This window comes from Pelobates fuscus, chromosome 1, assembly GCF_036172605.1.
Source record: "Pelobates fuscus isolate aPelFus1 chromosome 1, aPelFus1.pri, whole genome shotgun sequence".
NCBI lineage: Eukaryota > Metazoa > Chordata > Amphibia > Anura > Pelobatidae > Pelobates > Pelobates fuscus.
Window position 1 is genome coordinate 308761754 of NC_086317.1, and position 25436 is coordinate 308787189.

General features: G+C 44.5%; 1 protein-coding gene across 1 annotated transcript in view; it reads left to right on the forward strand.

Annotated features, from left to right (window-relative positions):
• Nucleotides 1-3391: 3391 nt before the first annotated feature.
• The window catches only part of SLC9A4 (solute carrier family 9 member A4), an 87763-nt gene continuing 65718 nt past the window's right edge, over nt 3392-25436 (forward strand). The window contains exon 1 of the mRNA XM_063444634.1: nt 3392-4062. Within this exon, the coding sequence (XP_063300704.1) occupies nt 3873-4062 (190 nt within the window). The 5' untranslated portion in view covers nt 3392-3872. The remainder of the gene's footprint in view (nt 4063-25436) is intronic.

Below are 25436 nucleotides of genomic sequence, written 5' to 3' on the forward strand. Positions count from 1 at the left end.
TGTCTCAGTGTCATCTATGTATCACAGTGTCCCTATGTATCACAATGTCTCAGTGCCCCATGTCTTCCAGTGTCCCCTCGTGTCCCCATGCTGCCCAGTGTCACTTGGACACTAGGGGACACTTAAGTACTATGGGAACACTGTGAGACATTGGGACACTAGGGGACACTGGGAGACACTAAGACATAGGGGCACTGGTAGACATGCGGACACTGAGACACTAGGGACACTGACTGGGAGATATGGAGACACAGAGACTTGGGGACATAGAAACTAGGGACACAGTGTCTCCGTGTCTCCATGTCTCCCAGTGTCCCCAAGTGCCTAGTGTCTCACAGCGTCCCCTAGTGTCTCAGTGTCCCTTGATCTTCCAGTGTCCCCAGGTCACCCAGTGTCCCCTAGTGTCTCCCAGTGTCCCCATGTCTCTCTGCAGCTTTTACCCCATCCCTCACTTCCCTGAGCTGTAGGCTCTCTGCAGGCTGGGAGCTGCTGTCTGAACTCTCTGTGCTGTGTAGATGCTCCCCCGCAGATCAGTGAGTAGAGAGAGGCAGGGATATTCTGTAACTCCCTGCCTCTCTCCACACACAGTGACCTCTACTGGCCAGCGCAGGTATTGCAGAGTAATCTCTGTTTATACATAGAAATATGCCGGCATTTGTATTGCCGGTGTTCTATCAAATTTCCCTACCTGTGGAAATCCCCTACCCTCGTCACTTCCGGTGAGGGGAATCAGCTGGATCCTGTGCTGCACATGCGTGCTAGCACTCCTGCTACTCCTCCACAGCAAGGTCCTGGAAGGTAAGTAAAACTAGTTTTACACTTTCATTATAGTTAGTGCATTTACTAAGCTTAGGACATGGGACATTTAGGGTTAATGTTAGGGTTTAAATTAGGGTTAGGATTAGGGACTTGTTCATATTTAGTGATATTTCACATTAGGGGAATATCTATAAATAGTGATTTCTCACACTCTATTTTAACCCTTACCCCAATGGTTAGGGTAAGAATAGAGTGTGAGAGAGGTTAAAATAACTTACCTAACCCTAATTTGAGCCCTCATTTAACCCTAAATGTCCCGTGTGCCTAAGCTTAGTGAATGCACTAACTATAATGAAAGTGTAAAAGTAGTTTTACTTACCTTCCAGGACCTTGCTGTGGAGGCGTAGCAGGAGTGCTAGCACGCATGTGCAGCACAGGATCCAGCTGATTCCCCTCACCGGAAGTGACGAGGGTAGGGGATTTTCACGAGGTAGGGGAATTTGATAGAACAACGGTTTTACTGCAATACTGGCACTGGCCAGGCAGCCTCAAATACCATAAAATACCAGCCAGGTGGTAAAAAAAAAAAGTTGTTTTTTTTTTTTTTTTTTTTTTTAATCAATGGGCCTATTTCATGGGCCTGGGCCTGGGCCTGGAGCTGCAGCTCCATCAGCCCCTATGTTAATCCGGCCCTGCCCTTATGGATCTATTGCCTTCATAAAAATCTTTCCTTGATGCCAATATATCTGCAAAATGATCAACTAGATTCGGACAATATTTTTATAGAATTTTGACTAGATTTAAACCCAGTGATAAACAGGTCAGCTGCGGAAGCACATTGATCTGTATTTTTTAATGACTAACCCTGTTATAAGCAAACCAGTTAAGGCCATCTGCTTAGCGTGGAAATGCCACCATAAGGACTCATCCCATATGCAAGCTTAGTCTGCGCCAAACCCCTGCAGGGCAAAGTTGGATTATATGACATCTGATGATATAATGGATTATATGACATTTGATGAAAATATGAATATATATATATATATATGCAAAGAAACAGGCAAATTGTCTATGATCTATCCAAATTTCAACTAGTGCCATAAATCAATGATATTGTTATTATTATTGGTATTTATATAGCGCCAACTAATTCTGCAGTGCTTACAATATTATGAAAGGGGGAAAATTTTCAATTTACATTTTACAATAAATGAAACAATTACACAGTGACACAGGAACAAAAGGTAGATGAGGAGTGGGTGCATGGGGGAGGTTTTAAATCTCTCTTGTCATACATGCTACAGCTAACTTATGCAATCTATAATTATAAATATAAAAAAGTTCACCCTCTTTGACTTCTATGGTTGTACATATCAGGACATAATAACAATCATCAGTTCCTTAGCAGGTCTTAAATTTAGGTAAATGCAACCTCAGATGAACACAACACGTGATACAGTACATTGTGTCATCATTTATTTAACAAAAATAAAGCCAGACTGCAAACATTACAAACCTTTTATCATTGAGATTCCGCTTTATGTTGATAGATAGTTGAGTGCAAATCATGCTGAGGATCTAGACCCTTCCTTGCTTTAATCCTGATCACTCACAAGTTTACTCATTTACAGATTTACTCAAAAACACTTACAGTTACATACACACAAACAGATGCCAACATATGCACTCCAGGTATACATACTCAAAGACATACACAGATTCACAGCTGTAAACATTATTACTTTATGTTTTGTGGTTTTTGTTAAAAGACAATTGAAAGACCATTAACATGAAAAATATCCAAATATCATTCTAAAATGTAATCTTAGTAACCCTCCAATTTACTTGCTATTTAATGGAGGAGGGTGGCATCCATAGGATCACGTGGCTTCTTTGGGCTAGAGTGATACCAGTGGAGGTCAAGGGAAACACACTCCTTTTTCTCTTCTACACAGCTGCCATAGAACACTGGGAGAAAGTGACATAACATCAACACTGCTGTTGTGGTGAAGGTAAGAGGGAGCAATTCAGCCAGACTGCAGTTACCGGCAACCCTCCATACCAGCCTAACAGGTGAGTGGTGCACCCTTGGACTGCGTGTCCTGTACGATTGCCAGTCCTAAGCCCAATCCTGATCCTGCAACCCTCAGGAGCAGTGGTTCCCAAACCAGTCCTCACGATCCACCAACATTCCCTGTTTCCTCAGTATCTTCATTGGAATATAAAAAGGGAAAATCATAAATCCTGGATTGTTGGTGGGCCATGAGAACTGGTTCGTAAACCACTGCTCTCTTAGGTTGTGATCATGAGTTTGGAAACCACTGTGTTAGACTATTGGCTTTATTGAGAAGAATTCACAGATCATCTGTCTGTCAAAATGTCACATACGTGTATGGGTTTTACTAATGAATTATAGTTTTTGTAATGCTGAATATTGTTTTAAACAGAACTCTTTTAGGTTCAAGATTAGGCAAATGACTTGCTAATATAGTAATGTTGACGTGTCCTAAAAGGGGTTAAATTTATCTATTTTTGCTGACATCAAACTGTAGTTAACTTGTCTGTCCACATGATGGTGACATTGTCACCTATAAAATTAGTATGGCAAAACTGACATATCGTGTCTGTACACCACACCTGCATAAATCACATTAGTACTGATCTCGCTGACCTAGGTGTATCACATTTCACTATGGCATAGTTACATTTAGGAACGACTGGGTAGACTTGAGACAAGAAACTATGTAGGACAATTTGATTCTTGGTTTTCTCTTAAAGAACATGAATCATATCTAAAGTAAACACTGTAACAAAGTCACTCCTTCTACAAAGAAGCATATTTGATTTTTTTTTTTTTCAACATGTACCTGCATTTTACCAAGCAGCTAGGTCTCCTACGTTTTAATGAATTGAATTTTTTTTTTCTTTGTTAGTTTTTGGACTCAGCAAACACAAAAGCAAAAAAAAAAAAAAAAAAAAAGGATGAACAGATGGACCCCTGTTTGGGTATGAATTATAACATTTTAAGAAGGGCATGATATTGTTTTATCGAGAAAAACATTTGGATTGTATGAAACACTTCTCACAAAGCCGGATCCTGAAAAGTTTCTGAGATGACTTTTTTCAAGTTTCTGATCATACTGATGGCGATGAACAAAATAGTAGTCTCACAGCTGACCCTTGATTCCTCAGAAGCTACAAACCCAGAAACACGAATTCATGCTTTCACTGTGGATTATGGATTGGTGCAAATTCCATACGAAATCACGTTATGGATAATATTGGCTTCCTATGCAAAAATTGGTAAGTTTTAAATGACGTAATAGTTCACATCCCATGCACAATGTTTAAATATATATTGTCTGTCTCTTTTTATGGTACTAACAGTATTTTCTATACTTCAATCATGACTGCAATCCCCCCACCCCCGCCCACTCGAAAAAAAAAATGTTCATTGGTGGTTAAGTACAATACAGTTAATTATATGTGTACAGTATAGTACTTATTGCATCATTTTGTAGATCCATTTTGATTTTTGACAAAAAGCTTTTATTACATATAAGGAATAACAATAATGGGAACACCATTTAAGCGGCGTAGGTACCTGCTAGGACTTGATGGTAAAGGGGAAAGTAAACTTTAATTACATTTTTAATTTTGTTAAATAATATTGCAGTTAAAATCAATTGCATTACACTAATAGACTTACAGGGATGAAATTAGAGCAATGAAACAGAAATTAGGGCATGTGAAAAGACATCAGAATTGGTAGTTAATTCCTTTAACCCCTTCAGGACCGCTGACGTGCGTTTGGACCGCTGACGGTCCTGAACCGTCATAACGGTCTGGGGCTACTTACCTGATCGCCGTCGGTCCCACGGCGGCGATCAGCTCTCCTCCCGGTCCAGGGGGGTTGCCTGTCTGCCCGGGCAATCCACCCTCGGCAGATCAGGACCCCACGGCCATGTGATCACTCGATCACATGACCGCAATAGGTGTCTGTGTATCTGCCTGCAGGGGGACTGTCTGTGCTGACAGGCAGTCTCCCTGCAAGTGAAAAATCAAAAATAAAGTTACAAAAAAAAAATAATCCGTGTAAAAAAAAATATAATATGTATATATATATATATGATATATATACATGTATTATATCTATATATACCTATATATAATATATGTATATATATCATATATATAATGTCATACTAAGTGTATTTTTATATTTATATATACGTATATTAATATAAAAATACACTTATATTTAAATTACACACGAATTTATACAATATATATAATAACTATATATATGGTATATATATATTATTATAAAATACAAATAATATGTTAATAAAAATAAATAACAAAAAGTAAAAATAATTTTAATAATTAAAAAAAAATTATATATATATATGCAATTTTATTCTAACAGTATTTTGATATTGATATATATATATATATATATTTATAGCAAAATACACTTAGAATGTAATGATATATATATCTCTGTATAAATTAATAAAAATAATACGAAATATACATATGTCCACATACATAATTACATAAATAATTTCATAAATATACACGTAGACGTCAAATATATAAATATGTATATATATTAAAATTATACGTGCGTATTTATGTAATATTTTTAACTAATTAAGTAATTTTAATTTGAGGGACCTGCCTGCCAACCCAGGCCGAAAATCCAGATAATTTAATTTGCTAGCACTGTGTTTAACCCTGTAACTTTCTATGACACCCTAAATCCTGTACATGGGGGTACTGTTTTACTCGGGAGACTTCGCTGAACACAAATATTAGTGTTTCAAAACAGTAAAACATATCACAGCGATGATATTGTCAGTGAAAGTGAAGTTGTTTGCATTTTTCACACACAAACAGCTCTTTCACTGAGGATATTATTGCTGTGATATATTTTACTGTTCTGATACACTAATATTTGTGTTCAGCGAAGTCTCCTGAGTATAACAGTACCCCACATGTAGAGGTTTTATAGTGTTTGTGAAAGTTACAGGGTCAAATATAAGTCTTGATTTTACTTTTTTTTTTTTTTATTGAAATTTGTCAGATTGGTTAGGTTGCCTTTGAGAGCGTATGGTAGCCAAGGAATGAGAATTAGCCCCATGATGGCATACCATTTGCAAAAGAAGACAACCCAAGGTATTGCAAATGGGGTATGTTCAGCCTTTTTTAGTAGCCACCTAGTCACAAACACTGGCCAAAGTTAGCGTTTTTTGCATTTTTAACACACAAACAAATATAAATGCTAACTTTGGCCAGTGTTTGTGACTAGGTGGCTACTAAAAAAAGACTGGACATACCCCATTTTGAATACCCTGGGTTGTCTACTTTAAAAAAATATGTACATGTTAGGTCTGTTGCGGGTATTTATGACAGATAACGGTGTTACAATGTCACTATTGATACATTTAAAATATATATATATATTGAAACAGCAATTTCCTACTTGTATTTATAGGCCTATAACTTGCAAAAAAAAGCAATAAAGCATGTAAACACTGGGTGTTTTTAAAGTCGGGACAAAATTTTGAATTTCATTAGCTTTTGTAGATAAGTAAAAGATTTTTCAAGTAAAAGTCCAAAAACATGTTTTTTTTAAAATTTGTCACCATATTTTTTTATTTTTTTTTAAATACAATATATGACATAATACAAATAATGGTATGTAAAGAAAGCCCTTCTCGTCGTGAAAAAAACAATATATAACTTGTATGGGAACCGTAAATGAGAGAGCGGAAAATTACAGCTAAACACAAACACCACAAAAGTGTTAAAAATGCTCTGGTCCTTAACGTACAAACATCGCAAAAACAGGCCGGTCCTTAAGGAGTTAAATAATAATAAATAAACACAAATAAAACATTAGCATTGTACACGAAAACACACGAATATGCAGTGGGCATGGTACTTAGTGACAGTAGTCCATCACACATCTCCCCCTTGTCCACCCCCGACAGCCACAGCATGACTCACACCGGTCAGCTCGCTGCTGCCAGGAGGGAAAACATAGTCTTTTAGTGCCATGCCCCCAATAGTACTTGTCCCCGAGCAGCCTCTACAGTCCTGGGATCGGGCCAGCATTGCACCCTGCACCCTCCTGAGTACAGGGTGACTTAGACATAAAGTCTTTAGCCCAGGAGGCCATCCATCCCAGGCTCTGACAACCTTCACCCAAACAAAGGTGCACCCCCCACCCTGGTTTTTGGAGCCCGTAACAACCCCCACCCAAACAAGTGTGCCCCCCAGCCCTTCAATCACCTGGGTGTTGTCTGGTGAGTCTGTCACAACTCTGCTTCCTGTGTCTCCCTGGGGACTTGGCTGGCTTCTGGGGAGGAGAGCCGACTGTGCTTTCCCCCTGGCGCTACTTGGGATATTGGGGAGGGGGTGAGCAATCCTCCATCTCCCCCTGGATCTCACTGCTGGGAAGAGAGACCGGCCGTCTCCACTCCCACGAACTCACTCTGCCACTGGAGAACAAGACCGGTTGTTTCTGTTCCCAGGAACTCACTCTGCCACTGGGGAACAAGACTGACAGTCTCTGTTCCCTGGACCTCACCATGCCACTGGGGAACAAGACCAGCTGTCTCCGTTCCCTGCACCTAACATTGCCGCTGGCGGACGAGATCGGCTCTCTACACCTCACCTTGCCGCTGGGGAGGAAGGATGGAAAACTTCTCTCCCTGGACCTCCTGTGTAAAGTCTATCAAGTATCCAGTCTCTGGAACCTGCCACTGGAACCTGCCACTTGCGGAAGCAAAGTGATAATAGTCCAAAAGCAGCTTGAACACCAATACGGAGCCTTTCTTTTCCGATCAGAAAACCGGATAAAAACAGGGGGGTAGTTGCAGTGCTTCAGTAATCATTGACAAAGTATATGTGAAGAGAACCAAAGAAGAAATAATAGTGTAGTATTTAAAACTGTACTAGTGATAAGTAAAATAAAAGATGTGCACTCACACGTTCTTGGAGCTTCAATACAGCTCCAGTGTATGCTCCTGGGCGGAATAATCCCTGCCTATGGATCAAGTGCAGAGGCAATTCTTTGAGTTATAGGTGTGGTAGGGGGTATTGTGGAATGGAGCCGTAAAACCTGACTCCTCTGATAGCGCTTGAAGTGGTATGATCCCCACTCAAGGATACAGTAGTGATGTCGCAAACATGAAATTTTCGGTTCGCGAACGGCGAACGCGAACCGCCATAGACTTCAATGGGCAGGCGAATTTTAAAACCCACAGGGACTCTTTCTGGCCACAATAGTGATGGAAAAGTTGTTTCAAGGGGACTAACACCTGGACTGTGGCATGCCGGAGGGGGATTAATGGCAAAACTCTCATGGAAAATTACACAGTTGATGCAGAGTCTGGTTTTAATCAATAAAGGACATAAATCACCTAACATTCCTAAATCACAATGGATATGGATTGACACCTGACATATGACATATTGACACCTTGACATATGGATTGACACCTGTCCTCAGAGACCCTGATACACACTGACACAGAGCAGAATAGGGACTCTTCCCCCTACATAGGGTCACTTGGCAGATATGGATTGACACCTGTCCTCAGGGACCCTGATACACACTGACACAGAGCAGAGTAGGGACTGTTCCCCCTACATAGGGTCACTTGGCAGATGGATTGACACCTGTCCTCAGGGACCCTGATACACATTGACACAGAGCAGAATAGGGACTGTTCCCCCTACATAGGGTCACTTGGCAGATATGTATTGACACCTGTCCTCAGGGACCCTGATACACACTGACATAGAGCAGAATAGGGACTGTTCTCCCTACATAGGGTCACTTGGCAGATATGGATTGACACCTGTCCTCAGGGACCCTTATAGACACTGACACAGAGCAGAATAGGGACTGTTCCTCCTACATAGGGTCACTTGGCAGATATGGATTGACACCTGTCCTCAGAGACCCTGATACACACTGACACAGAGCAGAATAGGGACTGTTCCCCCTACATAGGGTCACTTGGCAGATATGGATTGACACCTGTCCTCAGGGACCCTGATACACACAGACACAGAGCAGAATAAGGACTGTTCCTCCTACATAGGGTCACCATTTTTAGCCCAAGGCAGCTCATCTCATCAGGCCTTTTTTAGTCGAATGTATCGCCCATTGTCAGTCCCTTTGGGATCCATCCCTCATTCATCCTAATAAAGGCGAGGTAATCTAGACTTTTTTGACCTAGGTGACTTCTCTTCTCAGTGACAATACCTCCTGCTGCACTGAAGGTCCTTTCTGACAGGACACTTGAAGCGGGGCAGGCCAGAAGTTCTATCGCAAATTGGGATAGCTCAGGCCACAGGTCAAGCCTGCACACCCAGTAGTCAAGGGGTTCATCGCTCCTCAGAGTGTCGATATCTGCAGTTAAGGTGAGGTAGTCTGCTACCTGACGTTCGAGTCGTTCTCTGATGGTGGATCCCGAAGCGCTGTGGCGATGCGTAGGACTTAGAAAGCTCTGCATGTCCTCCATCAACAACACGTCTTTAGAGCGTCCTGTCCTTGCCGGCGTGGTCGTGGGAGGATTACTTTCACCTCTTCCCCTGTTATATTCCCGTTGTGCTGTGACATCACCCTTATCCGCTGTGTAAAGCATACTTTTTTATTTATTTTGCAAATGCGGCATCCTTTCCGACTTGTTGTAATTTGGTAACATATCCGCCACTTTCTGCTTATACCGGGGGTCTAGTATCGTGGACACCCAGTACAGGTCGTTCTGCTTCAGCCTTTTTATACGAGAGTCCCTCAACAGGCACAACAGCATGCAAGACCCCATTTGCACAAGGTTGGATGCCGAGCTACTCATTTCCTGTTCCTCCTCCTCAGTGATCTCAATGAAGGTATGTTCTTCCCCCCAGCCAAATACAACACCACGGGTACCAGATAGGTGACAACGAGCACCCTGGGATGCCTGTTGTGGTTGGTCTTCCTCCTCCTCCTCAAAGCCACATTCCTCCTCTGACTCCTTTTCCTCACAATCATTTTCCAGCGTTGCCGCAGGTCCAGCAGGAAATGCTGGTAAGGCTGTTTCTGGTGGTGATGGTGACCACAACTCTTCTTCTTCCTCTTCACGCTCATCTACGGCCTGATCCAGCACACTTCGCAGGGCACGCTCCAGGAAGAAAACAAATGGTATGATGTCGCTGATGGTGCCATCGGTGCGACTGACTAGGTTTGTCAGCTCCTCAAAAGGACGCATGAGCCTACAGACATTGCGCATGAGCGTCCAGTAACGTGGCAAAAAAATTCCCAGCTCCCCAGAGGCTGTCCTAGCACCCCGGTCATACAAATATACATTAACGGCTTTTTCTTGTTGTAGCAGGCGGTCAAACATTAGCAGTGTTGAATTCCAACGTGTCGGGCTGTCACAAATCAAGCGCCTCACTGGCATGTTGTTTCGCCGCTGGATATCTGCAAAGTGCGCCATGGCCGTGTAGGAACGCCTGAAATGGCCACACACCTTCCTGGCCTGCTTCAGGACGTCCAGTAAGCCTGTGTACTTATGCACAAAGTGTTGTACGATCAGATTACACACATGTACCATGCACGGCACATGTGTCAACTTGCCCAACTTCAATGCCGCCAACAAATTTGTTCCGTTGTCACAAACCACTTTGCCGATATCCAGTTGCTGCGGAGTCAGCCACTTTTCCACCTGTGCGTTCAGGTCGGACAGGAGTGCTTGTCCGGTGTGACTCTCTGCTTTCAAGCAAGTCAAACCCAAGACGTGACACTGCCGTATCCGGGATGTGGAATAGTACCTGGGGAGCTGGGGGGTGCCGTTGATGTGGAGCAAGAAACAGCAGCAGAAGAGGACTCAGCCGAGGAGGTTATGGGAGAGTATGGAGTAGGAGGAGTAGAGGAGGTGGCAACAGGCTTGCCTGCAAGTCGTGGCGGTGTCACCAACTCCTCTGCAGAGCCACGCATTCCATGCTTGGCAGCCGTCAGCAGGTTTACCCAATGCGCAGTGTAGGTGATATACCTGCCCTGACCATGCTTTGCAGACCAGGTATCAGTGGTCAGGTGGACCCTTGCCCCAACACTGTGTGCCAAACAAAATTGAGTACATGTTGAGGATTGCCTTTTGTGCAAAGAAATTTCGTCCGGGTACCTTCCACTGCGGTATCCCAATAGCCACAAATTTTTTGAACGCCTAAGACTCCACCAGCTTGTATGGTAAAAGCTGGCGGGCTAATAGTTCAGACAAGCCAGCTGTCAGACGCTGGGCAAGGGGGTGACTTTCTGACATTGGCTTCTTACGCTCAAACATGTCCTTGACAGACACCTGACTGGGGGCAAATGAGCGGGAACTGCTCAAGGCGAGATACGGAGTGGCGGATGGTTGAGATGGGGCAAGGAGGACAGCAGTGGTTGACGTGGCTGAAGATGCTGGACCAGGAGGAGGATGGCGGCTTTGAGTTTGTGTGCTGCTTGTACTCATGTGTTGATCCCATAGGCATTTGTGATGTGCGATCATGTGCCTACGCAAAGCAGCTGTACCTAGGTGGGTGTTGGACTTCCCACGACTCAGTTTCTTTTGGCACAGGTTGCAAATGGCATCGCTGTTGTCAGAGGCAGACACACAAAAAAAATGCCACACTGCTGAGCTCTGCAATGACGACATTCTGGTGGTGGACACAGCATGCGTTGATTATCGTGCTGTCGGGCTGACCTCGGGTGCCGAGGCATGCTGTCTGACTGTGCCACTAGCTCCTTGCGACGACCTCCCCCTGCTTCCAACTCGTCTCCTCCTCCTCCTCTCTGTCTCCCCATCTGAACTTTCGCCCTGTTCTTCTTCTTGCCGAGCGGGCACCCACGTGACATCCATGGACGCATCGTCATCATCAACCGCTTCACTTGTATCTGACAACTCAGTAAAGGAAGCAGCAGCGGGTACAACATCATCATCATCACACCGTACGTCCATGTGTGTAATGCTGCCTGCCTGAGACATATCCCTGTTATCTACATCCTCTGGCAATAATGGTTGCGCATCACTCATTTCTTCAAACGGATGTGTAAATAACTCCTCTGACATACCAAGTGAAGCGGCTGTGGTGCTAGTGTTGGTGGTGGCGGCAGGTGGTGAGTGGTATCTTGAGAGGTGCCCAAAGCTAAGCTGGAGGAGGATGGTGCATCAAGGTTCCGAGCGGAAGCTGTAGAAGATTGGGTGTCCTGTGTTAGCCAGTCGACTAAGTCCTCAGAACTTTTCAAGTTCAGGGTACGTGGCCTCTGAAAACTGGGCATTATTCTAGGGCAAAAGGGAATCACAGCACCATGACCACGACGGCCCCTGCGGGGTGGCCTGCCACTGCCTGTAATTTTTGGGGGTTTTAGTGGTACTATGCGTGCAAGCTACTGTGAGACCAGATATGAGTGGCACTGTACACTGGCAGAGGTTGGCAGAGTACACGCTGTAGGCCTGACACACCCGCTTGAAGACAACTAACTGCTATTCAATCTATAACAGTGAAAAAAGTTTTTGGGTTTTAAATGCACGCTATTGTGACACCAGATATAAGTGGCACTGTGCACTGGCAGAGGTTGGCAGAGTAGACGCTGTAGGCCTGACACACCCGCTTGAAGACAACTAACTGCTATTCAGTCTTGTGGCGAAACCGACCTCGCCACGTGTCCTTGGAGGGGGCTGATTGCCCGCCTCTTGCCTTTGGACTATGGACCAGACTTTATGGGAATGTGATACCCCAGATAGCCATACCATGGAGCCTATTCATATAATGAAAGACTATGGGAAAGACTTTAGCTCCCTGGCAATTGTACTGTGCGAGTAGGATCTGCGCGCTATTCGGTAGTTTTGTGCGTGCAGATCCCAGCTATCTGGGGATAGGTGAAATGTCTGTGTGTTATGTGTAAATGTGACTTTATGTATTTTAAAGTGTTTTATGTCGTTTTGCAACCATGTGGTTAATGGAGTCTGCCTCTAGTCCTGGATAATTGGATTACTTCTCCAATTAACTCCAGGGCAGAAGGGAGGAAACCAGGGTGCATTGTGGGGATGTTTTTCTGCCAGCCAGAAAGGAACAAAAGATACTTTTAGTAACTTTTGAACCCCTGGTCGGATTTATGCCATTTTTTAATATGTTGTTCCCCTGAATGGATTGATTGTGGATATGTATTTTTATGTGAATGTGATGTATGGTTTTAAAGTTATGAAAGTTGTGTAAAAGTATATTTTACACTGTATGCATAATGGGATTATGTGTCACACTAAGGGGAGGGGATGTGTGGGAGGTAACATCTATGTCATTGGTTCTTTTATGCCTCCCCCTGGGTGTGGCCTGTATGTGTGAGTTGGAAATAAAAGCCAGGCTGGATGAGCCAGTCCAGAGTTCCTGTTTTACCCTCAAAGTGATGTGTCGTCTCATTATTGGGGGGAAGGATTTATTGCATGCTGTTCCAGTTGACTGCTAGGAGTACAAGCCTATTCGTATGGTTCCTATTCAATGGTCTACAGCATTCATATGCTTGGGAGAATTTAAAAGGTTTCTCGGATTCGGTGATTGTGGTGTCTGCCAGAGTGCTTAGAGTCCTCAGGAAGCACTAGGAGCATCCATTAACGGAGGTACTCAGTCGGGGTGCCAGGTGATCCGTTACATTGGTGGCAAGCGGTGGGATGGCGTCCTAGTGCGAGGTAAAGCAGCTCGGAGACACAGTACGTTTGGATTTACAAATTGAGGGCGACGCTAGTGTGCCTACAGCGTCCCTGTCTACACAAAGATTTGGGAAAATGGGGTTCGTAGACCCCTGGGCAACACACACACCTGAGGAAGAGAGTGAATTAGAATGGAGAGATAATGCCCGGAAAGAATTATGGTACGATGCCCTGGAGGAAGTCCAGTATCAACGGCAGCAGCACCTTCCTGGTGTCGCATACCAGTTGGAGGAACAAATGGCCTGGCGGATGCCGCTTCTGGGAGACCAACCTGGAGGGCAGCGGGTAAGACAACTCGAGTACCTCGTGGGAAGGGAACTGAGCCTGGACGCCTCATACCGGGCACTGTGGTGGTGCACTGTCCAGCCAGAGACGTGGAGGGCAGAGGGCATCCAGCCAGAGGGGGAGAACTACACAAGCCCTGGCCTGTTTTGGAAAGCCTTAGTGGAGGATGTCGACTTCGGCAGTCCAGCAGAGTCACGGTACTGGGCTATCTTTCATTACCGAGGTGAGATGATACAGGGCCCGAGATCTATTGGACTGGGAGAAGACCTCCGCCGTTTCGCTGCCATGGAACGAGAGCTGGAGATGGACTATGTAGAACTATTAAATTCCTGCCAGCCGCAGAGCAGGGACGCAGACCGGGAAAACTGGGTGGCAGACCCAGACCTGCTAGCCTATAGCTGGGAAAACGCGGCAGAGGTACCCCCTGCTTCACTACCAGTTGCAGAAGTAGGGGACCTCATAGACTGGTCCTGGAGAGACCCACAGATGGCAGGTGAAAATGGGATCGAGGTCTCTCTACCGGCCCTACAGGGATGCTGGGCAGTCGGCCCAGATCCCCAGCGGCAGGTTACAGTTCAGAGAGAGGAGCTTGTTACACCCTCTCTCCAGCGGCAGCCTAACCCACCAAGGGGAGACCGTAAGCCCCACACCAGCGCAGATGGGACCGTGGTCTCTGCGCCCAAGTTACAGGGAGCTGAAGGAGCTGTCCTCCCTCCCCAGCGGCAGTGTGATTTGTTGGGAATTGGGAGCCCGGTCTCCATTCCCCAGCAGCAGAGTATCCAGCAGGGAATAGAGAGCCCAGCCCCCTTTCCCCCACAGCAGGACTCTGTGCTGGGAGGAGAGACAGTCGGTCTCCCTCCGCAGAGACGGGAAGTATGCATGGGAGAGGAGATTGTTACCACCTCTCCCCAGCGGTGGATCATTAATGTACAGGGAATAGAGAGCCCAGTCTCCATTCCCCAGCGGCAGAGTGTTCTAATGGGAGAGGAGCTGGTTACCACCTCTCCCCAGCGGCAGCTTAATGTACCAGGTGGAGACTGTAAGCCCCACACCTGTGCAGATGGGACCGTGGTCTCTGCACTTCCAGCACAGGGGGTAGGGACGGTCGGTCCTGCCCCCCCACAACAGGGCTGTTTAGCCAAAGGGGAGACAGTCTGTCTCCAGCAGCAGAGCTGTGTAACTAAAGGGGAGACAGTCGGTCTCCAGCAGCAGAGCTGTGTAACTCAAGGGGAGACAGTCGGTCTCCAGCAGCAGAGCGGTGTAACTCAAGGGGAGACAGTCGGTCTCCAGCAGCAGAGCGGTGTATTTAAAGGGGAGACAGTCGGTCTCCAGCAACCAGGCTCCAACCAGGCTACTCCCGGGGTAGTGCTGGCACCAGGACAGAGTACCGCTGGTCTCTGCACCCTCAGCAACCCACCAAGGCAGCCTACCAGTCCCCCACACAGCCGTGGTAAGGCACCTGGACATGGACAAGATTCTCCCTTACCCAGGTGTAGTAATGGTTTCTTGTGGGTGGGCTGTACTGCTGTTTCTGTCTTGTGGGTGGGCTGCTGGACTAACAAGGGCACTGACCGGCAGGAGGTCAAGTACCCTGTTAATCTGGGGGGTAAAGGGGAGAAGTGTGGCGAAACCGACCTCGCCACGTGTCCTTGGAGGGGGCTGATTGCCCGCCTCTTGCCTTTGGACTATGGACCAGACTTTATGGGAATGTGATACCCCAGATAGCCATACCATGGAGCCTATTCATATAATGAAAGACTATGGGAAAGACTTTAGCTCCCTGGCAATTGTACTGTGTGAGTAGGATCTGCGCGCTATTCGGTAGTTTTGTGTGTGCAGATCCCAGTTATCTGGGGATAGGTGAAATGTCTGTGTGTTATGTGTAAATGTGACTTTATGTATTTTAAAGTGTTTTATGTCGTTTTGCAACCATGTGGTTAATGGAGTCTGCCTCTAGTCCTGGATAATTGGATTACTTCTCCAATTAACTCCAGGGCAGAAGGGAGGAAACCAGGGTGCATTGTGGGGATGTTTTTCTGCCAGCCAGAAAGGAACAAAAGATACTTTTAGTAACTTTTGAACCCCTGGTCGGATTCATGCCATTTTGTAATATGTTGTTCCCCTGAATGGATTGATTGTGGATATGTATTTTTATGTGAATGTGATGTATGGTTTTAAAGTTATGAAAGTTGTGTAAAAGTATATTTTACACTGTATGCATAATGGGATTATGTGTCACACTAAGGGGAGGGGATGTGTGGGAGGTAACATCTATGTCATTGGTTCTTTTATGCCTCCCCCTGGGTGTGGCCTGTATGTGTGAGTTGGAAATAAAAGCCAGGCTGGATGAGCCAGTCCAGAGTTCCTGTTTTACCCTCAAAGTGATGTGTCGTCTCATTATTGGGGGGAAGGATTTATTGCATGCTGTTCCAGTTGACTGCTAGGAGTACAAGCCTATTCGTATGGTTCCTATTCAATGGTCTACAGCATTCATATGCTTGGGAGAATTTAAAAGGTTTCTCGGATTCGGTGATTGTGGTGTCTGCCAGAGTGCTTGGAGTCCTCAGGAAGCACTAGGAGCATCCATTAACGGAGGTACTCAGTCGGGGTGCCAGGTGATCCGTTACAAGTCTAAATAGTGATGTACCGAACTGTTCGCCGGCGAATAGTTCCCGGCGAACACAGCATAACATGCGGTGTTCGGTCCGACCCCTATTCGGCATCATTGAGTAAACTTTGACCCTGTACCTCACAGTCAGCAGACACATCACAGCCAATCAGCAGCACACCCTCCCTAGCAGACCTTCCCACCTACTGGACAGCATCCATTTTAGATTAATTCGGAAGCTGCAACCATTTTTTATTTTTTTTTCAATTTTTTTTTATTTTTTTTAGTGCATATAAATGTTACAAGTAGATACTACCCCCAGACACTCTGTGTTACTGCAGATACTCCCTCCATATATATACACACACTGCATACACTATACACACTCTACACACACTGCATACACACTGCACACACTGCATACACTATACACACACTGCATACACTATACACACACTGCACTAACTATGCACACACTATACACACACTGCATACACTATACACACACTGCATACACACTATACACACACTGCATACACACTATACACACACTGCACACACTATACACACTATACACACACTACACACACTACACACTCACACTGTACACACTATGCACACACTGCATACACTATGCACACACTATACACACACACTACATACACACTGCACACACTGCACACATTATACACACACTACACACACTATACACACACACTGTACACACTATGTACACACTGCACACACTGCATACACTATGCACACACTATACACACACACTACACACACTGCATACACACACTATACACACTCTATACACACACTGCACACACTATACACACTATACACACACACTATACACACAATATACACACACTGTACACACTATACACACTCACTATACACACAATATACACACACTTTACACACTATACACACACTGCATAAACATACATTTAAAAAAAATTGCAGCTGTTTTTTACATTTCAAAGTTGGGGAGGGGGGTGCCAAATAAAGGATCCGCCCCGGGTGCCAAATGCTCCAGGTACGCCCCAGTATAGAGGGGAGCCATGTTACTCTGTATATAGAGAGGAGCCATGTTTACACTGTATATAGAGGGGAGCCATGTTACTCTGTATATAGAGGGGAGCCATGTTACACTATATACAGTGGAAACATGGCTCCCTCTATATACAGAGTAACATGGCTCCCTCTATATACAGAGGGGAGCCATGTTTACACGGTATATAGAGGGAAGCCATGTTATTCTGTATATAGAGGGAGCCATGTTTACACGGTATATAGAGGGAAGCCATGTTACTCTGTATATAGAGGGAACCATGTTTACACTGTAAATAGAGGGGAGCCATGTTACTCTGTATATAGAGGGGAGCCATGTTACTCTGTATATAGAGAGGAGCCATGTTTACACTGTATATAGAGGGGAGCCATGTTACTCTGTATATAGAGGGGAGCCATGTTACTCTGTATATAGAGAGGAGCCATGTTTACACTGTATACAGAGGGGAGCCATGTTACTCTGTATATAGAGGGGAGCCATGTTACACTGTATATAGAGGGAGCCATGTTACTCTGTATATAGAGGGAGCCATGTTTACACTGTATATAGAGGGGAGCCATGTTTACACAGTATACAGAGGGAGCCATGTTACTCTATATATAGAGGGAGCCATGTTTACTCTGTATATAGAGGACTGTTTGCGGTGCGTTAAACGGGGAGTTTGGTCTGTCACTGTGAAGCGGGCGTAACCCTTACACTACCTGATCGATACAACATCATACCTGATGTTTTAAAGCACGTTATTCCAAACAATTTAGGAATGTTAGGTGATTTATGCCCTTTATGGATTAAAAGCAGACTCTGCATCAACTATGTAATTTTCCATGGGAGTTTTGCCATGGATCCCCCTCCAGCATGCCACAGTCCAGGTGTTAGTCCCCTTGAAACAACTTTTCCATCACTATTGTGGCCAGAAAGAGTCCCTGTGTGTTTTAAAATTCGCCTGTCCATTGAAGTCTATGGCGGTTCGCCCGGTTCGCCCGTTCGCGAACATTTGCGGAAGTTCGCGTTCGCCGTTCGCGAACCGAAAATTTCGGGTTCGCGACAACACTAAGTCTAAAACAGTGAAAAAAGTTTTGGGGTTTTTAAATGCAAGCTATTGTGACACCAGATATGAGTGGCACTGTGCACTGGCAGAGGTTGGCAGAGTACACGCTGTAGGCCTGACACCCGCTTGAAGGACACTGACTGCTACTAGATTACAGTAAAAAACGTTTTTTTGTTTTTAAATGCAAACTATTGTGACACCAGATATGAGTGGCACTGTGCACTGGCAGAGGTTGGCAGAGTACACGCTGTAGGCCTGACACACACTTATGAAGGACACTGACTGCTATTATATTACAGTCAAAAACTTTTTTGTTTTTAAATGCACGCTATTGTGACACCAGATATGAGTGGCACTGTGCACTGACAGAGGTTGGCAGAGTACACGCTGTAGGCCTGACACACCCGCTTGAAGACAACTAACTGCTATTCAGTCTAAAACAGTGAAAAAAGTTTTGGGGTTTTTAAATGCAAGCTATTGTGACACCAGGTATGAGTGGCACTTTGCACTGGCAGAGGTTGGCAGAGTACACGCTGTAGGCCTGACACCCGCTTGAAGGACACTGACTGCTATTAGATTACAGTAAAAAACGTTTTTTTGTTTTTAAATGCAAACTATTGTGACACCAGATATGAGTGGCACTGTGCACTGGCAGAGGTTGGCAGAGTACACGCTGTAGGCCTGACACACACTTATGAAGGACACTGACTGCTATTATATTACAGTCAAAAACTTTTTTGCTTTTTAAATGCACGCTATTGTGACACCAGATATGAGTGGCACTGTGTACTGGCAGAGGTTGGCAGAGTACACGCTGTAGGCCTGACACCCGCTTGAAGGACACTGACTGCTATTAGATTACAGTCAAAAACGTTTTTATGTTTTTAAATGCAAGCTATTGTGGCACCAGATATGAGTGGCACTGTGCACTGGCAGAGGTTGGCAGAGAACACGCTGTAGGCCTGACACACACTTATGAAGGACACTGACTGCAATTATATTACAGTCAAAAACTTTTTTTGTTTTTAAATGCACGCTATTGTGACACCAGATATGAGTGGCACTGTGCACTGGCAGAGGTTGGCAGAGTACACGCTGTAGGCCTGACACACACTTATGAAGTTCACTGACTGCTATTATATTACAGTCAAAAACCTTTTTTGTTTTTAAATGCAAGCTATTGTGACACCAGATATGAGTGGCACTGTGCACTGGCAGAGGTTGGCAGAGTACACGCTGTAGGCCTGACACACAGACGCTTGCACACAACTAACTGCTATTCAATCTATTTCAGTGAAAACATTTTGGGGGGGGGGGTTAAATGCAAGCTATTGTGACACCAGAAATGAGTGGTGGCACTGGGCAAGTGGGCACAGTATCCACTGTGAGCCTGACACAGAAGCTGGCAGGCAGGCAACTGCAATTAGATTACACAGGAAAAAAAGCAGACTGATGTTCTAGCCCTAATAAGAGCTTTTTGGGGTGCTGTCCTTACAGCAGAGATCAGATGAGTCCTTCAGGACTGTAGTGGACACTGAATAAACTAGCCTAGCTATCCATTTCCCTATCAAATCAGCAGCAGCTACAGCTTCCCTCCTCTCACTAAGAATGCAGCTTCAGAATGAATCTCTAAAATGGATGCTGTACAGGAGGTGGGAGGGTGTGGAAGGGAGGGTCTGCTGCTGATTGGCTGGAATGTGTCTGCTGACTGTGAGGCACAGGGTCAAAGTTTACTCAATGATGACGAATAGGGGGTGGATCGAAACGCGCATATGTTCGCCCGCCGTGGCGAACGCGAACACGCTATGTTCGCCAGGAACTATTCGCCTGCGAACCGTTCGATACATCACTACTGATGGCATAACGTACACACCCCAGTAGCTGACAGATTGATTAATGGAACACAAGAGGCAACCAGACCACTTTATCTCATTGAAGTGATCTGGGTGAAGTGCCCCTTAACCCTGTAAAAACCCTGTAAAAACCCTGTAAAACATTACAGGGTTAAGGCAGCAAATATAGGCACTTCCTGGAGCCTAACTGAGTTTAACTCCATGAAACAATATTGGATGTCCTTACGCTTTGCATGAATACATCCAACATCTTCAAATTCCTATGGGAAAGGTACGGCACTCGTAATGCATGATCATTAGGTTCCCCCATCAGCATGATTTCGATTGAGGAGAAGATTGATCCAGCACCGAGGGACCTCAACGTTGAAAACTGGCAAGTGTAAAAAGGGCTTTTAATCCTTTGTTAATAGCCTGCTAGAGCCTGCATTTGAAGGAAATGTAATATATATGGAGATAGCAGAGCCATGGGTGTCCGCAGGAATATTTCCAGGGGGTCCATAATTGTAATGCCATCCATGCTCGGCCATTTTTTGCAGGCCCGTACTGGGGATACAAAGCAGCCTCGGAAAAAAAATTATGCCAGCCTATAAGTCATTGTGCCATGTAGTGTGTGTGTGCGTGTATATGTGTGTGTGTGTGTACATATATATATATATATATATAAAGGCTTGGCCTGAAGTTGTGGGAGGGGTTTATGGACCTTTAAAAGGGACTCCCCCCTTCCCTACCCTACCCTATGGTAATTGGTCTGACGAGCTGCAGGCTGATGAGACTGTATGGTTCAGAACAGAACCAGCTACTTCCAGTTCAAAGGTCATCAACACAAACTGCCTAAACTCCAAACAAGTTGGTCTTGGCCTAGTGTGGCCCACGCAAGTATTTGTTTTACCTCACTCTAGTAAACAGCCGCCTCATTAGAAGCTCACGGGGCACTGCCGCGTCCAGCCCAGCCACGGCTTCTATAACTGTTGGTTTTTCACCAAACCTGTAAGTTTGTTTGTTCAGCCATTCAGATATGGCAAATTTTACTAATAAAGCAAATTCAGCCTATTTCAATCGTACATAGCATGCCTCATTCTGCTTACTGTATTTGCCAGCGATGCCTCATTCTGCTTACTGTATTTGGCCCTCACTAGGCCATATCAACTTTTATCATATGCATTTTAGTTAGTCACCCTGCAATTTAATGTTTCACTCTACATTTTAAAGTTTTCTTTGTCTGTCCTGGGTATTAATGCACTTTTTGAGCTTTCATTGTTTAGTAATTATGTGGCTAGGTGTTGCAACTGACTGTCTAAATTTATGTCAGGCCCAAACTTGGGCCTATACATGTGGTAAAGGAAATTAAATATAAACTTGTATATACATTCTCTGTACACATAAATGTAAAATTCCTTATTTTGTGTAAAGGGGAATATCTTCTAAATGTCTTAAATCTTCTTAATATAGGACCTCAAATTCATAAAACTGTATCATACTGGTCCTGCGAGGCCAACACCCATCCTCCACGCATGAGGTATTATGCCCCACGGGCCAAAACATAGTTAGCCGCCTCGGACCTGAGCACTTGCGCCTGTACATTTACTTGTCACACCCAATCTATCTCATGATTTAAATGTCACTGAGAGGCCAACACCCCGCCATAACGTTCGGTGTCCACAAATCCCCTCGCGCCAAAGTATAGATAGAGCCTCTTAAGCTACTTGGCAACTAGCAGGGCCTCACCTGTCACCTGCCTTGTGAATACTTAACCACTTGGCACTAGCTAGCCAGCCAGTAAAACGATCCTGATCCAAGCTAATTATTAATATTTTGCAGTATGTCTCAGATCCCTGTAAGAAGGTGATGACATGTCAATCCCCAGTACTCCAGTCTTGTCCACTACACCTACACGAAAATGTGACACCTATCAGGTTCCATCAGGTCATGGATCATTTCTAGTATTATGGCTAAGCTACGCAGATGCAACGTTCCTTTCTGAGCAATGCTGGGAAAGCAGAACTGATCACGCTCATGCATACAATACAGACAATGCTCATACTGGAGTAGGCCCGAATTGCTCGAGCAACACAACCTCCAACTTTTTCAGCACTCGTGTCCTCTAAGGTGTAAATAAATGAGAGACTCGAAAGACTAGAAATACATTGTCAAACCATGCTGTCAACTGGACGCTGACCATCGCAGGGCCCTCCGTACGCATACGACTTTCTGTCATTCTATCCGACTTTCTGTCTGAAAGCTTTTACACAAATAGGTGAATTAGGATTTAGATAAGTTGTGATGCCACACCTGTCAGACATATTGTGACATCATTATTTTACTAAAACATGTCATCTTTCAGTTGAGCCGGCCCTACCTAGTCCTTATAGAAGTCGCCATGGTGGGTCTGCCACGGCTGATTTAATCGGTTTCTACTAACAGTATGTTTGTTCTTTCAGGGCAAATTTCACTACTATCATGTTCAGCATTTCATTAATACGTAGCTTCACAGCAATGCCTTCTTCAGCTTCCGGTATAAGACCCCTTACTGGAACATATCGACTTCTATTATATGTCTTGGCCCCCTACATGGCTTCTATTATATGTCTTGGGCCCCTAAGTGTCGCTATTGACTGGATCAATCATGTCAAGCCCAACTTGGGCCTACACATATGGATCACAAATATAAACTAACTTGTATATACATTCACTGTACTTACATTAACAACAACCCTCATGGGACTCATCAGCTAACAAAGGTTTACTTTGGTTTAGTTATACTAATTTCGGTTGTTGGTTGGCTTCTCATACACTTGTAAGCTTGAATTTTCCACCGTTATGGTCCTTGTAGATAGTGTTCATTGTATATTTTTGTTGATGCTGACACTAGTTACCTATGCTAATTTTTTGGTCTTCTTCAGTATTGTACTTTTCCGGTTATCAACCCTTTCTACTCTATTATTTCCCCTATATAAGTTGGTTTGTCAATTTGGCCCTTGCTATATTAATCACTTATCTATGTTCATCACTACGTTCATCTGTCTCCGGGCTATCCCATTATTTTCAGGCAAAAAGGGCTTATACATGTGACAAGTTCATGATTCACTTACTTTCTAGAGTTTCTGCATTATTAGAATTTTGCTATATGCCTTAATGCTATTAATTTAAGTTTGACGTCATATGCTGGTATTTTCATATTCATGCCACCTGGTTTAGTCTACATTGCTCGTGTTACCCCTCAATTGTTTGCAAGGTATATATTGGTTATCACTTACATGTTTACAACTGTTTCCTTAGCCCTCGTAGGGCTCACGTGTCTGGCAGATTACGCTATTTCAATGTACACAGTATTACTCCTCAAGGCTCTAAGGTATTTCAAGTTGTGCCCTTAGTGGTCTCCCAGCAATTGCTGTCACCTAGTCATTCTATTCACGTCTCAGGTAAGTGGTCTTTCATTACATAATGTTGGTTATTATGTCTCTGGTTGTGTTCGCTACTTTTTTTTTTGCCACGTTCAATTTAGGCTGTCTCACTATACCATCAAGTCACACCTGAATGGCATTTCACATCACATGTGTCTCTACTTTCCAACAAAGCCAGTTTCCGTTCATCCTATCCAATCAGACTATACTTAAAGGTATCAAAAATATGTCTTACTAGTTTCAGCCCCCTTCAAATCCCTCACTAACTCTTAAACTGCTTTTTACCTGTTTTTTTACCACTTCCAGAGGCAACAAGAATTCACCATTAGTGGCCAACACAATGCACAAGGTTGCCTTCGAAGCTCCTACCTAATTAAACATCAAGATCATTACATACTGACTCTACCCGTGACCAAAACGAGTCAACCGGGTCAACCCGTCCACATTCCATACTACCCCACAAATAATAAAGGTGCTGGTGAAGGTTTCCGATTCCTACCTCCTCACCGTACTGAATATCGCATCTCTTCCGCTACTGTCACTTCACGGGACTATCTTCACTACCTCTAAGTTCATGTTATATGTATGGTTACTGTTAACAAGGCTCGGTATGAACCCTAGCTTTTATTCAGGATGCTCGTTTAGGATAAGGGCCGCATCTATGGCATCGAGCCAGCACGTTCCAGTCCATGTCATTAAAACTCTAGGTTGTTGGAAGTAATCAGCATACACAACATACATACCCCAACCAGTACAGGAAATACGAAGTGCATTTGTTAAAATGTCATCTTAATGTACTTACGTTGTATTATGTTTGTGACGAAAATAACCTCGCCACTGGGTTTTGGAGTTTGGCCTGTTTGCCAGCCTTTTGCCTCAGGATTATGGGCCCTGCAAAAAGACATGCTAAAACATCTATTTGGGCTTATTGGATTTTAAAACAATTTGTCTGCACCTTTAAATCCATGGGAAAATGTGTGTTTTCTGCATGTGGGTAATTGAGTTAGTCCATTGTGTTTGTTAATTGTATCACAGGCAGAGGGGAGGGTTTGTGTACATTATCTGGAAGTGTCTATCTGTACAAACCTGTTTTGATTGGCTTTGTAACTTTGTATCCCGTGTTCCACAAGGTCCACGTGGGTGGTAACCTTGTGGGAAAAAAACTGTATATAAGAGAGAATAAGCCCTCAGACTGCTGAGTTCCTGTTTTACCCTCAACATAGAGCCTCGTCTCATGTGTGGGGGAAAAGGCTGCATCTACACTGGGGATTGCTATACGCTGTATACTCCCCTGGCTATAATCCCCTTGTCCCTGCTTTGCTCTCTGAAGGAAGGGAGGTTCCCCCACTGGAGCCTGGAACCTTGTCGTAGGTCCATGGTCGGTAGGAGGCGGCGTGACCCTAACCAAGCTGCGGCGGTTCTTGGGGTCTGCAGTGCTTATGGTGTCAAGTGGAGTGCTTGGAGCCCTCGGGAAGCACTAGGAGCATTCATCAACGGAGGTACCCAGTTGGGGTGCCAGGTGATCCGTTACAATGCTCTTTACTTAATTAATGTATTTTGAACATGATATGTATTCCTTTTTGCCCACTTTATTCACTGGCCTACAGCATACGTCGGTTTCGGCACACCTCAACCGACTTTTTCCTATCCCAGGTTTG